The sequence below is a fragment of the Sminthopsis crassicaudata genome, chromosome 1 (genome assembly GCF_048593235.1).
Source record: "Sminthopsis crassicaudata isolate SCR6 chromosome 1, ASM4859323v1, whole genome shotgun sequence".
Classification (NCBI taxonomy): domain Eukaryota; kingdom Metazoa; phylum Chordata; class Mammalia; order Dasyuromorphia; family Dasyuridae; genus Sminthopsis; species Sminthopsis crassicaudata.
Window position 1 is genome coordinate 71074080 of NC_133617.1, and position 12690 is coordinate 71086769.

General features: G+C 40.3%; 1 protein-coding gene across 2 annotated transcripts; it reads left to right on the plus strand.

The window, feature by feature from the left end:
- Positions 1-5902: 5902 nt before the first annotated feature.
- On the plus strand, positions 5903-12546 carry SYCE2 (synaptonemal complex central element protein 2). Of its 2 annotated transcripts, none has more exons than XM_074288967.1 (4): positions 5903-6087; positions 7889-8007; positions 11298-11508; positions 12236-12546. In XM_074288967.1, exons 2-4 carry the CDS (start codon positions 7895-7897, stop codon positions 12428-12430), a joined length of 519 nt encoding a protein of 172 aa, XP_074145068.1. In that variant the 5' UTR covers positions 5903-6087; positions 7889-7894; the 3' UTR covers positions 12431-12546. The 2 variants fall into 2 exon arrangements, with proteins under 2 accessions (XP_074145068.1, XP_074145158.1); XM_074289057.1 differs by having other exon boundaries at positions 6034-6277.
- Positions 12547-12690: the final 144 nt, after the last annotated feature.

The following is a 12690-nucleotide window of genomic DNA, read 5'->3' on the forward strand; positions in this document are numbered from 1 at the left end:
TTTTTTTTTTTTTTTTTTTTTTTTTTGTCTGCCTTATTCCTCCACATCCAAGCAGAGAGTGATTCATTGGAAAGAGTGCTATATTTAGATTTAGACAGCTTGGCTTTCAATCCTGTTGCTTCCACTTCCACTTAACCTTTGTGGGGCTGTTTTCTTATCTGTAATATGGAGAATATTGGGGTCTAGACTTGATGGTTTCTAAGGTTTCTTTCATCTCCACATCTATAATGAATGCTGTTAATTTCTTTTTTTAATCTTTAAAAAATTGTTCATGGGATCTTTTAAGATATTTTAAATACATTTTATTGGTATCCATTGTCTTTACATCACCAATCATTTCAACATCCTTCCCCCATTGTTGTTTTTTGTCCTTCCATCTAGAAGAGAACCAATGAACTCTAGAGGATGATGTCTTGGCTTGCAAATGAATTGGATTTAAATGAGGCAGAACTATGCAGTCATTAGCTCACTCTCTCCTTCAGAGATATAGGAGTTCAGTGGCAAGACATAGGTCAGGATGATTGATGATGGCCCCAGATGCAGTGGGAGATGGTGGTCTTTTCAAGGTAAGGTCTTTCCCACATCACAGGCCGTCTAAGGCAAGACCCATTCAGTAGTTAAAAGTTAGATAAGGATTGAAGTAAAAGATGACCCTAGTCTGACTTTACAAAAGAATCTAAAGGAAAGGAAAGACCCTCAGAGTTTCTGGCTAGAACAGAAACAATTGGTATTTACCCTCCTCTGTAACCATAAATTAAACAAACATTTGATAAAGGAACTAACAGCATATGAGAAATGAATGTATATGTATACAATGGAATAAAATGTGGACGATATTCTGTCCTAGAAGTTTCCCACCTTTCACAAAGACTTTCACTGGTTTTTCCAAATACTCAGGATTCAATTTCTTTTTAAGAAATCTTTTAAATTTATAATGTGTATTCACTTCATAGATGTATGTGTACATACATATGTATACATATATGTATATTCTTACTGCTGCTTGTTTTTAGTCTATAACATACATGCCAGTCTAATTCTCAAATTCTGTATATTTATCATTTCTTATTATACAAAAATATTGTATTATCTTTATATGTCCTATATGGGTTGTTTTTTTTTTTTTTTTTAAACCATACTCCGGTTGATGTGCATCCACTTTGTTCCAGTTCTTTCCTAACACAAAGAATGATACTGTGAACACTTTAGTATGTATTTATTAGACTTTTTTCTTTTACTTCCTTGTGGAGCGTACTCAGTAATAGTATTTCAGGGTCAAAAAGTTTGTACAATTTAATCATTTTTCTTGCACTATTTCAAGTTAAAATTCAGAATGGTTGGACTATTTCTCAGTTCCACTAATAGTGTATATATAAGTAGAGGTTCTACTGTTTCTACCAGTGCAACATTTTCACTCCCACTCCCACAAATATAGTTAATCTCTCATTAAAACTTATCTGGATTATTGTTTTGTTGTTGTTGCTTGGTTGTGGTCCATGATCTCATTTGGTATTTTTTTTTTTTAGAATGATTTATCACTTCCTTTTCAAGCTAATTTTAAAAGTAAAGAAACTGAGTTCTGCACAAACAAAACTAATGCAAACAAGATTAGAAGGGAAGTAACAAATTGGGAAAACATTTTTACAGTTAAAGGTTCTGATAAAGGCCTCATCTCCAAAATTTACAGAGTTGACTTTAATTTGTAAGAAATCAAGCCATTCTCCAATTGATAAATGGTCAAAGGATATGAACAGACAATTTTCAGATGATGAAATTGAAACTATTTCCACTCATATGAAAGAGTGTTCCAAATCACTATTGATCAGAGAAATGCAAATTAAGACAACTCTGAGATATCATTACACACCTGTCAGATTGGCTAAGATGACAGGAACAAATAATGATGAATGTTGGAGGGGCTGTGGGAAAACTGGGACACTGATGCATTGTTGGTGGAGTTGTGAAAGAATCCAACCATTCTGGAGAGCAATCTGGAACTATGCCCAAAAAGTTTTCAAAATGTGCATACCCTTTGACCCAGCTGTACTACTACTGGGCTTATATCCCAAGGAAATACTAAAGAAGGAAAAGGGACCTGTATGTGCCAAAATGTTTGTGGCAGCCCTTTTCATAGTGGCTAGAAACTGGAAAATGAATGAATGTCCATTAATTGGAGAATGGTTGGGTAAATTATGGTTTATGAATGTTATGGATTATTATTGTTCTGTAAGAAATGACTAACAGGATGAATACAGAGAGGTTTGGAGAGACTTACATCAACTGATGTTAAGTGAAACGAGCAGAACTAGAGGATCATTATACACTTCAACAATGATACTGTATGAGGATGTATTCTGATGGAAGTGGATATCTTCAACATAGAGAAGAGCTAATCCAATTCCAATTGATCAATGATGTACAGAATTAGCTATACCTAGAAAAGGAACACTGGGAAATGAGTGTAAACTGTGAGCACTGTTTTGTTTTGTTTTGTTTTGTTTTTCTTCCCAGATTATTTTTAGCTTCTGAATACAATCCTTCCTTTGCAACAACAACAACAACAAAATTCGGTTCTGCACATATATATTGTACCTAGGATATACTATAAGATATTTAATATGTATGGGAATGCCTGCCATCTAGGGAAGGGGGTGGAGGGAAGGAGGGGAAACATTTGGAACAAAAGGGAGTGCAAGGGATAATGTTGTAAAAAAAAAAAAAATACCTATGAATATGTACTGTCAAAGAAAATGTTATAATTATAAAAATTAATAAAAAAAATTAAAAAAAAAAAGAAAAAAGAAACTGAGGCCTGGGGCAGCTCAGTGGCGCAGTGGATAGAGCACCAGCCCTGAATTCAGGAGGACGGAGTTCAAATCTGATCTCAGATACTAAACACTTCCTAGCTGTTCTGTGACCCTGGGTAAGTCACTTAACCCCAGCCTCAGAAAAAAAAAACAAAACCAAAAAAAAAACCCAAAAAACTGAGGTCTGTTAACAGGATTAAGTCACTTACTACACATCTCTCAAATTGACTAAGATAACAGGAAAAGATTATGATAAACATTGGAGGGCACTGGGAAGTTGTGAACTGATCCAACCATTCTGGAGAGCAATTTGGAATTATGTCCAAGGGCTATCAAGCTGTGCATACCTTTTGATCCTGCAGTGTCTCTACTGGGATCTGTATCCTAAAAAGATCATAAAAAAAGGAAAAGGAATCACATGTGCAAAAATGTTTGTAGCAGCCCCCCCCCTTTTTTTTTTTTTTTTTGGTTACAAAGAATTGAAAAATGAGTAGATGTCCATCAATAGGGGAAGGGATGACTAAGTTATGATATATGAATTATATGGAATATTATTGTTTTATAAGAAAAAAATGAGCAGGCTGATTTTAGAAAGGCCTGGAAAGACTTACATGAACTAATGCTAAATGAAGTGATCAGAACCAAGAGAACATTGTTCACAGCAACAACAAGATTTTGATGATAAATTTTGATAGACTTGGCTCTTTTCTTTTTTTTTTTCTTTTTATAATTTTATAATTATACATTTTTTGACAGTATATATGCATGAGTAATTTTTTTTATAACATTATCCCTGACTTGGCTCTTTTCAATAATGAGATGATTCATGCTAAGTGAAATGAGCAGAACCAGGTGATCATTGTACACAGCAACATCAATATTATACAAAATGATCAATTTGGTGGACGTGACTTTCCAACAATGAGATGATTGATGCCAGTTTCAATGATCTTGTGATGAAGAAAATCATCTACACCCAGAGAGAGGAGTGTGAGAACTGAGTGTGGATCATAACATAGTATTTTCACTTTTTTATTGTTGTTTGCTAGCACTTTGTTTTCCTACTGTCCTTCTTTTTTTGATCTGATTTTTCTTGTGCAGCAAGAGAATTGTATAAATATGTTTATACATATTAGATTTAACATATATTTTAATATGTTTAACATAAAAAATTAATGAGGTGGGGGCAGCTAGGTGGCGCAGTGGATAGAGCACCAGCCCTGAATTCAGGAGGACCTGAGTTCAAATTTGGTCTCAGCCACTTAACACTTCCTAGCTGTGTGACCCTGGGCAAGTCACTTAACCCCAGCCTCAGGAAAAACAAAAAACAAACAAAAATTAATGAGGTGATTCAGACCAATTCCTATAGACTTGTGCTGCCTGATCCATGGAACCTTTGAAAGTGACTTCTTCCTTCATCTTACCTTATATGATGCTCACTTGCCTTCATGCTGGAATTCCCCAGAACCATTAGGTCATTGGATTGTAGAAGGAAAAGGTTTCCCTATTTCCTCTCTGTATCCCCCGGACCCAGTCCATAGTAGATGTTTAATAACTGGGAAGTGAATTGAATCAAATTGAAGTTAAACAAAACGCACCACTTTATTTCTAAGTGTATTTGAGGCAAATTCAGTTGTGTGGGGAGGCAAGTTAGACTCAAGGCACATGGGAGAACCCTTATTCCTATTGCTTCTCTTCCCCACTGAGCCTCTTTTTGAGAAAAGCTGAGAATCCTTCATCCCATCAATGCTCAGAAGGCTGCTTCCAGCACTGGCACTGGCCGGATTCAGAATTATACTAGGGAATGGAAGAAAATATTATCCAAAATATAAAAATAGGGAATTTGGTTGGCCCACAGCTCTAGAGGTTGTGTCTGGTGTCTTCTCTTGCGTCAGCCCCTGAGTCTCAGTAAAGCTGGCTTTTCGGGGCAGAGCCATCCCGATTCTGGAAGTCCCTGTCAATCATTAACCATCCAACACCCACTAGGGACTGTGCACTCAGCTCTGTGGAAATAGACTCTGGAGATGGAATTTTAGAAGTTTCTGTTACTTTCCACTTGGGGTGTCTGTGTGCGCAGGTGTATAAAGTGGTCAAACGTTCCTAGGAAGCAGACCCTCATCTTTCAAGTGTGGGGGGGGTGAGCGCTGCTGCCCGTGCTGGGTCTCTAGTATTGGTTGAATTGAATAGAATGCAATGATAATAGGTAGCCTCATTTACATGCTTATTTATTTAACACGCTATTAATTTTTATTAATTTTTAATTAATTTTATTAGACACGCTATTAATTATTAATATTAATTATTTGATAAACTATTATATTTATATGCTATTAATAGTTATTTGCTGTTATTACTGTGCCTACCCTGTGCCAAACTCTCTACAAATATTAATTTAATTTATCCTCACAACTTTGCGAGGTCGAAGGCTGTTATTATCCCCATTTTACAACAGAGGGCACTGGCCCACGGTCACACAAACCGAGCTGAGGCTGGATCTGGACCTGTCTTCCGGACTCCAAAGCTCTCTGCACCACGGCGCCACCTAGTGGCCCACTGTATAACGCCTACTATATGTTCCGCATGAGCTAAGCGCTTTACAGCTTTTATTTGATTTTTGAGAAAGGGCCTTATAGTTTAATGCGCTCCGATTCCACAAATGCTTGTTCCGCTCCAGCACTGCTCATTGCGCTGCAAGGTGCTGGGGATGCAAAGAGAACACTCCTGTCCTCCATCTTATAGTCTGTTGATCAAGGCTCCCAGGATTTATGGTTAGAGATAACGCCTCATCTAGTCCCATTTTACAGAAGAGGAAAACTGAGGCCCAGAGGGGTGACTTGCTCAAAGTCACTGGGTCAGCAAAGGACTCTCGGGATGCCCCCTAGTGGGGTCAGAGGGTAGGACCGTGATAAAGGCGGGGGAAACAGTTTTGAAGCGGTAGGGGGCGTCACAGCGAAGGAAGTCCCGCCCTCACGGGCACTCACCCCCGGAGGCGCGCACCACTAAGGTGGAGGTGGGGCCAGCTTGACCAGCGGGCGGCGGCGGAGAGCGGGCGCGCCACAGCGACGGAAAGGCGGGGGCGTCTTGGCGTGCACGCCGCGGCGGAGAGGCGGAGGCACGCGCCGCAGCCGCGGAGGGGCGGGAGACCTTGCCGCGCAGCTCACTAAGAGAAGAGGGAGCTGGGTAGCCGTGGCGCGCACGCGGCGGCGCCGAGGGTGGAGGCGCATGCGCACTTGGCCGCGGCGAGAAGGCGGGAAGGCCTAAGGTGGAGTCCTCGAGAGAGGTACGCGCTCAGCTCTCAGTCCTCTCTGAGACCCGGCTGCTTCGTCCCGGGGGCTCAGGGCGAGACCTCCACCCCACAGGGCGTCCCGTTTACCAAGGAGCCTCCACTGGCAGGAACCCGGCTCAGCGGAAGGGCTGACGGGCCGACCGACAGACGGACAAACTGACCAACTGACTGAGGAAGATCAGAGGTGTGACAAGAAAGCAGCAGACCCGGGGACCCGAAAACCTCTTCCATCTACTGGCTGATCATCTCGGCCCTGGGGGAGGGGGGACCTGAAACCTCCATTCTCAAAAGCTGGGGGAGGGGGAGACTTGAAACCCTTATCCCCACCCAAAGCCGATGGCCTCGGGAAGTCGGGAAAGCCTGAGGTTCTCAAAACTAGGAAGAACATGAATCTCACCTCCGCCCGGCCCCGGGAAGCCTCCGCCCTGGGTGGGGAGGCTCAGCTCTCAGTCTTCGGGAACCTCCATAAGCCATTAACAGCCTCGGGCCAGGGAGGGACCCCAAATCGGACCTAGAGCTAGGGGGCCCAGAAACCCTTATCTTCCAAAATAGTTGCTTCAGTCCCAGAGCCAGAAACCTTCATCTCTCAGAAAGCTGGAACTTGTTCTTGAGCTGGTGTCTCCGTTTCCCACATAGCACCCCCCAAAGCTTAGATGCAGAACCCCCAATCTCCCCAAAATGTGATCCAGGAAAGCAGAAATTCCCTTTAAAAGCTAATAGTCCCAGTCCCAGAACTAGAGGACATGAGATCCCCAATCCCCCCCAAAAGCTGACAGTCTCAGTCTAGAGCTGAGGCTCAGAACTTTTTTTAAATTCCAAAAGCCCAGAAACTTACCTTCATTCATATGGTACCCCTTCCCTCTTACCCCCAGCCAAAAGTGGGTAACCTGCCTCAGAAATCCGCATGTCCCCAGCTAGTTAGTCCTCTTGGAGATCTGATCATCCCATTCTAGAACTAAGAGACCAGAAACCCTCAAACATACCCCCCAAACGCTAATATGTCACCCCAGAACCAGCAGGTACAAAAATCCTGAGCTCCCCAAATAGCTGACAGCCAGCATCAGCAGTAGTAATTCTCATCTCCGAAAGTTAACCCCCCACAGCCTCATCTCAGAGCCAGGCCCCAGAACTGTTACCCTCCCAAGGCTGAGAACCTGCTCTGCCTCAGAGACAGATGACACATTACCCACCTCCAAATCTAAGAGCGCTATCCCAGAGCCAGAGAACCTAGAAATCCCTTCTTTTTAAAAGCTAACAATCCTAAGTGCTCAGTAAAAATGTCTTTACTCCATTCTAAGAAGCCAACAACTCCAACTTTGCCCTAAAGCTGTATACATTATATAGTATACATTATAATGCCAAAACAATAACCATAGCCTATCATGGGACCTGGGGAAACAACACTCCTACTCTACAAAGCCAGCCTCAGCCCAGCCCCAGACCTAAGCATTCAGCTGAAGCAGTCCTGACTCACATGTTGGGCTCAAGCAAGACCCAACTTAAATTCAGGACTGGTGCTGAGAGAGGAACTTGCCTACCATACCCACCCCATCACACTGAAACTAGCTCTGCTTCCTCTCTGCCATGCAAAACAAGTAGCTTACAGAAAACTCCAGTAAAAAAATAACTAACTGTTAAATTTCCCTATTTTTTGGAATGGTCTGATTGGCGGGGTGGGCACCAACCGTATCCCTTGATGTCAGAAAAGAATTGATTAAATAAATACTACCTGTGGACAGAAATATAACATCCATCCATATGTCCTTCTCTGAGAATTTGTTTCCCATTTTTATAGACTGTCATGTCTGAACAGGACCTCAAAAATAAGGAACAGGATCAGTGTCAGGATCAAGCAGGGCCTTCTATCTTCTGTGATTTGGAAAAAAGCAGCACACCCTGTGAAGTACAGGGAAGGTAAGAATTTCTGGAGACTTCTCTAATTTTGCACTAAAGTCTGTATTTCAAGACTAACTGGTAATGCTCTCAGGCCTAGTCTCTACTGTAAGAAGCCCCCTTGGGTAAAGTCTACCAAATCATGCTCAGTGGTGCGTATTGATGTCTCCAAAAAAATGTGTGTAGTAGACCAAAAGAAGAAAAAAAGACAAAAGTTCTGTAAGAATTAGGTGATATCATGCTACAAAATGATAAATCATTTTCAAAATTGCTAAAAAAATTATGAAAGTACTCTGGTAAGGGAAACAGAATATAGTAAGTGAGGTGATAAAATGAATTCAGAGCTTGAAGTCAGAAAGCCTAGGTTCTAGTTTCAACTCTGCTCTTAAAGTCACTGACTTTGGAAAAAAGTTTTGAGATATGATGCAATGGAAAGAGTACTGGATTTGGAATCACAAGACCTGGACTCAAATCTGGTACTCTTTTTTTATTATCTGTGTGATGTTAGGTAACCTCTTGGGGACTCATTTTTCTTATGTATAAAATTCAAGTATTGAGATAAGTGACTTCTAAATTCCCTTCCAGCTTGAAATCTATAATGCTATTATTCCCTTAACTTTCTGATCTTCAATTTCCTCAATTCAGTATTTAACAAGCACCCACCAAAGTACCCTATGCTAGGAGCTGTTTTCTCAATTGTAAAATCAGTAGGTTGAACTAGATGGCCTCTGAGTACCAGTTTTCATTCTATGATCCTAAGGGATGATACAAAAAAAAGGCATGACCCTATTCTCAAAGAGCTTATACTCTAAAAAGGACAAAATCACATTAAAATATCAAGGAGAATGAGGTAAGTGAAAAGGAAGAAAATATGAAAAAAAGAGATCAATTTCAGCTTGACTGGGAGTTGTGGGGGAAGGATTCCCAAGGAAATAATTGCTGAATTGGGCCTTGAAGGAAAGAAAGGATTTCAAAAAAAAGAAATGGTCTGAGATGGGAAAGGGCCTTATGTGAACAAGGAATGAAGAGTAGTTGGTTTGGTTGGAATGTCAAGTTCCTGAAGAGAAGTTTTTGAGATAAATCCAAAAAGGTGGCTTAGAACCAGATTGGGAAAGGCCTTGAATATCAGGATCTGAATTTTATACATTATTTGATAGGAAATGAGAAGTGTAATGGAAATTTGTTAATGGAGACATAAAAAGATCATAATAATTCATTAGAAAAATTACTCCAATTGTAGGGTAAAGAAGGGAATGGAAAAAGGGAGATTTTATAAGAAGGTCAATCAAAGAAAGAAAAGATATTGATAGCTTGAATTAGAGTGGTGACATTAGGGGGAGTTCAGAAAGGGGCACATGAAAGAATCAGGTTTTGTATCCCAGGTCCAATTCCATTATTTTTAAACATTACTAAATTCTAAAAACTAAATAATTAAAAATTACTAAATTCCGAACAAGATGAAGAGAGCCAAGCTGGATTTCCATCTTTGGGCTTACTGATGGGAAGAATTCTGGGATTTCCTTCCATTTTTGATATTCTGTATTCTTATAAAGAGCTGAATTAAATTTAGCATGATCTCTTGAAAAGTTCATTGAATTTGGAGTAACAGGTCTTGAATTCAAATCTTAGGTCTCCCATGACTTTTTCAGGTCACTTAGCTTCCATGGACCTTAGTTTCCTCGTGTAAAATGTAGGGGATTGGACCAGAAAATTTCTAAGCTCTAGAACTATGATCCTACAATGAAGAGAAATGACTTGTGGAAGGTACAAAAGTTAGTGATAGAGCTCCGACCTGATCTCAGGTTTTATGATCCCAGGCCAAGTACATCTATAGATAATCTTTAATGTGCCCTTAATGTGAAATTCTATGAATCAGACCTTAAGCCCTGATCTCCTTTAAAAAGGCAGTGAAATTTTTCTCAAAAATCCTCTTACAAGCCCAACAAATTATGTAAGAACAGTGGATAGACCCAGTAATCAAATGTTTAGCAGAATGACTAAGTAGTTAATATATTTTATAGGAAAAGCTACATACTTGTGCCTAGGCCCTTCATCCCCCCTTCCACTTCCTGGAAGGGTTTCAGAGGAACATCATTGTGCCTGAAGCTGAAGATTTTGTCTTGTTCCTCCTCGAATGTTTGATTAACTGGCCACGTCTCTGGAGGGTTGCTGCCCGCGGTGTTCGTAAGTGGCATGTGTATTGTTTACTTGTATTTCTGTGAAAAGCGACAAAGCTAATCACAGCAGGCTTCTCTGGCTCCCACTCCAGCCAATCACAACTTTACCTTAACAGATGGCTTGGTTTACTGAGGCCTGTTCCCGCCACTGTTTCCGCAGGCTGAATGCCAGCACAGGCAAGGCTGTGGAACTGGATGTTCTAATCCTTCCAACAGCATTAGGGACTGAAGGAGATCCTGAGGACAGACTAGAATATATTAATGCGGCAGCGATTGATTGAGCCTCAGCTCACAGTCTTACAGCACAAGGATGTCAATATAAAGCTCTTTGCATGTGGGCTGCCTTCCCTGGACTCTCTCCATGTCACCTCAACAGAACCCACTAAGGAAATGGGGAAAGAGGATTCATTTTCTTTATTAAGCTTAATTGGAGAATGCAGGCACAGAGAGGCTTGTGATTAATTAGCATCCTGATTAATATGCAGCTGCCTTAGTATTAAGAAAAATTAAATATAAAAGAACAGATCCCCATGGGAGAAGCTAGCAAAACAAACATGATTTTTGGGACCATCTGATTTTGTCTTTTGTTTTATGGACAAATTTGAATGAACTGAATTAATCCAATCTTCTTTTATATTCTTTGAGTCAAAGGAGAGATGCAATCTTAAGATCTCTTCTCATCTAGGAGTGGCTTTTGGCTATGAGCAGTTTGAGCAGGATTTATATTGGTTACTTAAGAAGAAAGCAACAAATCTCTTTTTTTTTTTTTTTTCCATTTCAAGGTCTAAAACAGAAAAGAAAGAGCAAAGGAGAAGGCTGGGGATAGGGAAAAACCCCTAGAACCCAAAGGGTTTCCTCGAATTCTTCCTCTACCCCCAGTGTTGTCATCATATAATCACAGAATTAGAACTCTTAGGAACTTAAACCAATTCCCTTAGCTATAAAATGAGGAAATTGAGGCAATGAGAGGGGAAATGAGTCACTCAAGATCACATAGTGGCAAAGAAAACTAGGTCTCCTGAATTCCGGCTGCCTCCTCTTCCCACCACATCATGCTGGCTTCTCTGTCTTGAGATATGCCCCCATCCAACCCCCCTTAAACAGGCATTCTGCTCTTTCCCTTCTGTCATCCAGGCATAGATTTTCTAGCCCTTCACTGTCAGTCTCCAATGCAGACAGCCACACTGAAACCTTGGATGGGAAGACATCAAGTTTTTTTGCAGCTCTGGATGCCAGCATCGAAACTTTACAAAAAAGGGCCCAGCAGCTGATTGACAGCATCAATGAAAGCAGGCAGAAGGACCACACACTCATGAGCAACTTCAGAGACAGCCTCAAGATGAAGGTAGAAAGCCTCAAGTAATAACTAGCCAGAAGTGTCAGACTTTTGAGAAACTACTTGGATTATAGTAAAAGCACAACAGTTTGTTGGGTGGGGACAGTTGCTACAGAGTTTTCTTTAAGGTCAAGGATGTTCTTTCCCATAGGCCAAAACTAGAATTATTATCTCCCCAAAGATGAGCCATTGGTAACATTCAGTTCCAGATTTCTTATACTATTTGAGCTTTAGCAGCAGTAGCCCCCACACTCCAGGCTAAACACGGGCATTAGTAAAATTCAGAGAAGTCTGATCCTTTCCAGCAGGGAGAGGGAAACTTTTTTCTGCGAAGAGCCATTTGGATATTTATAACATCATTCTCAAGCCATACAAAATTATCAACTTATACAATTCAAGCAAGTGGGAGGTTTTTGTATCTAGCTTTCAGCTCATTATGGCCTGCAATTGCCTTAGCAAATGATTTCTTGGACCTTATATGGCCAACAGTCTGGATATTCCCTATCCCTGATTTAGAGGATGCTCATTCTTTGTTTTAAGGATTGATCCTTTTTGAAAATTTAGATTAAAAAATAGCTAGTATTTTTCTACTCCATTATCCTAAGAGGAGAGAACAGCTTTTCAGTGTCTCTAAAAGGAAAGTATTAGAAACATACAGAAAGGGCCTGTTTAGAATAAACACTTCATTTCTAATCCTGTTTAATTCCTAAAAAATATTTAACTTTTGCCTTCAAAGGTGTCAGATTTGGTTGAGAAGTTGGAAGAACGAATGTATCAGATTTACGATCATCATAACAAGCTCATTCAGGATAAGCTGCAAGAGTTCTCAGAGAAGATAGAGAAGATCAATAATTTAGAAACTGAGCTCAAACAAGTCTGCCACACTGTGGAAACTGTGTACAAAGACCTGTGTGTGCAGCCTGAAATATGACAATGTCCCAAGAAAAGAAGACCATCTGAGAAAGGAATTGTAAGTCAGTAAGCATGAGAACAAAGCTAAGATGAAATTAAACATTGCACATATATACAATAAATACACTCTTCAGATGTGCTGTTTTACGTGATATGATTTGCTCTTTAAACAGCTTATACCAGAAAGTCCAAAATTGAACGTTGTATTTAAAATCTACATAAATGAGTAGGTTGGAATCTTGTTTGTAAGGATACTCAGGTAAAATGTGAATTGTGAAC

What these genes read in the sequence shown, in the direction of transcription:
- SYCE2 (XM_074288967.1), top strand. Translation starts at nt 7,895, where the DNA reads ATGTCTGAACAGGACCTCAAAAATAAGGAACAGGATCAGTGTCAGGAT. An exon ending in CCCTGTGAAGTACAGGGAAG is followed by an intron (nt 8,008 to 11,297) that starts GTAAGAATTTCT and finishes TCTGTCATCCAG; the next exon opens with GCATAGATTTTCTAGCCCTT. An exon ending in GAGACAGCCTCAAGATGAAG is followed by an intron (nt 11,509 to 12,235) that starts GTAGAAAGCCTC and finishes TTGCCTTCAAAG; the next exon opens with GTGTCAGATTTGGTTGAGAA.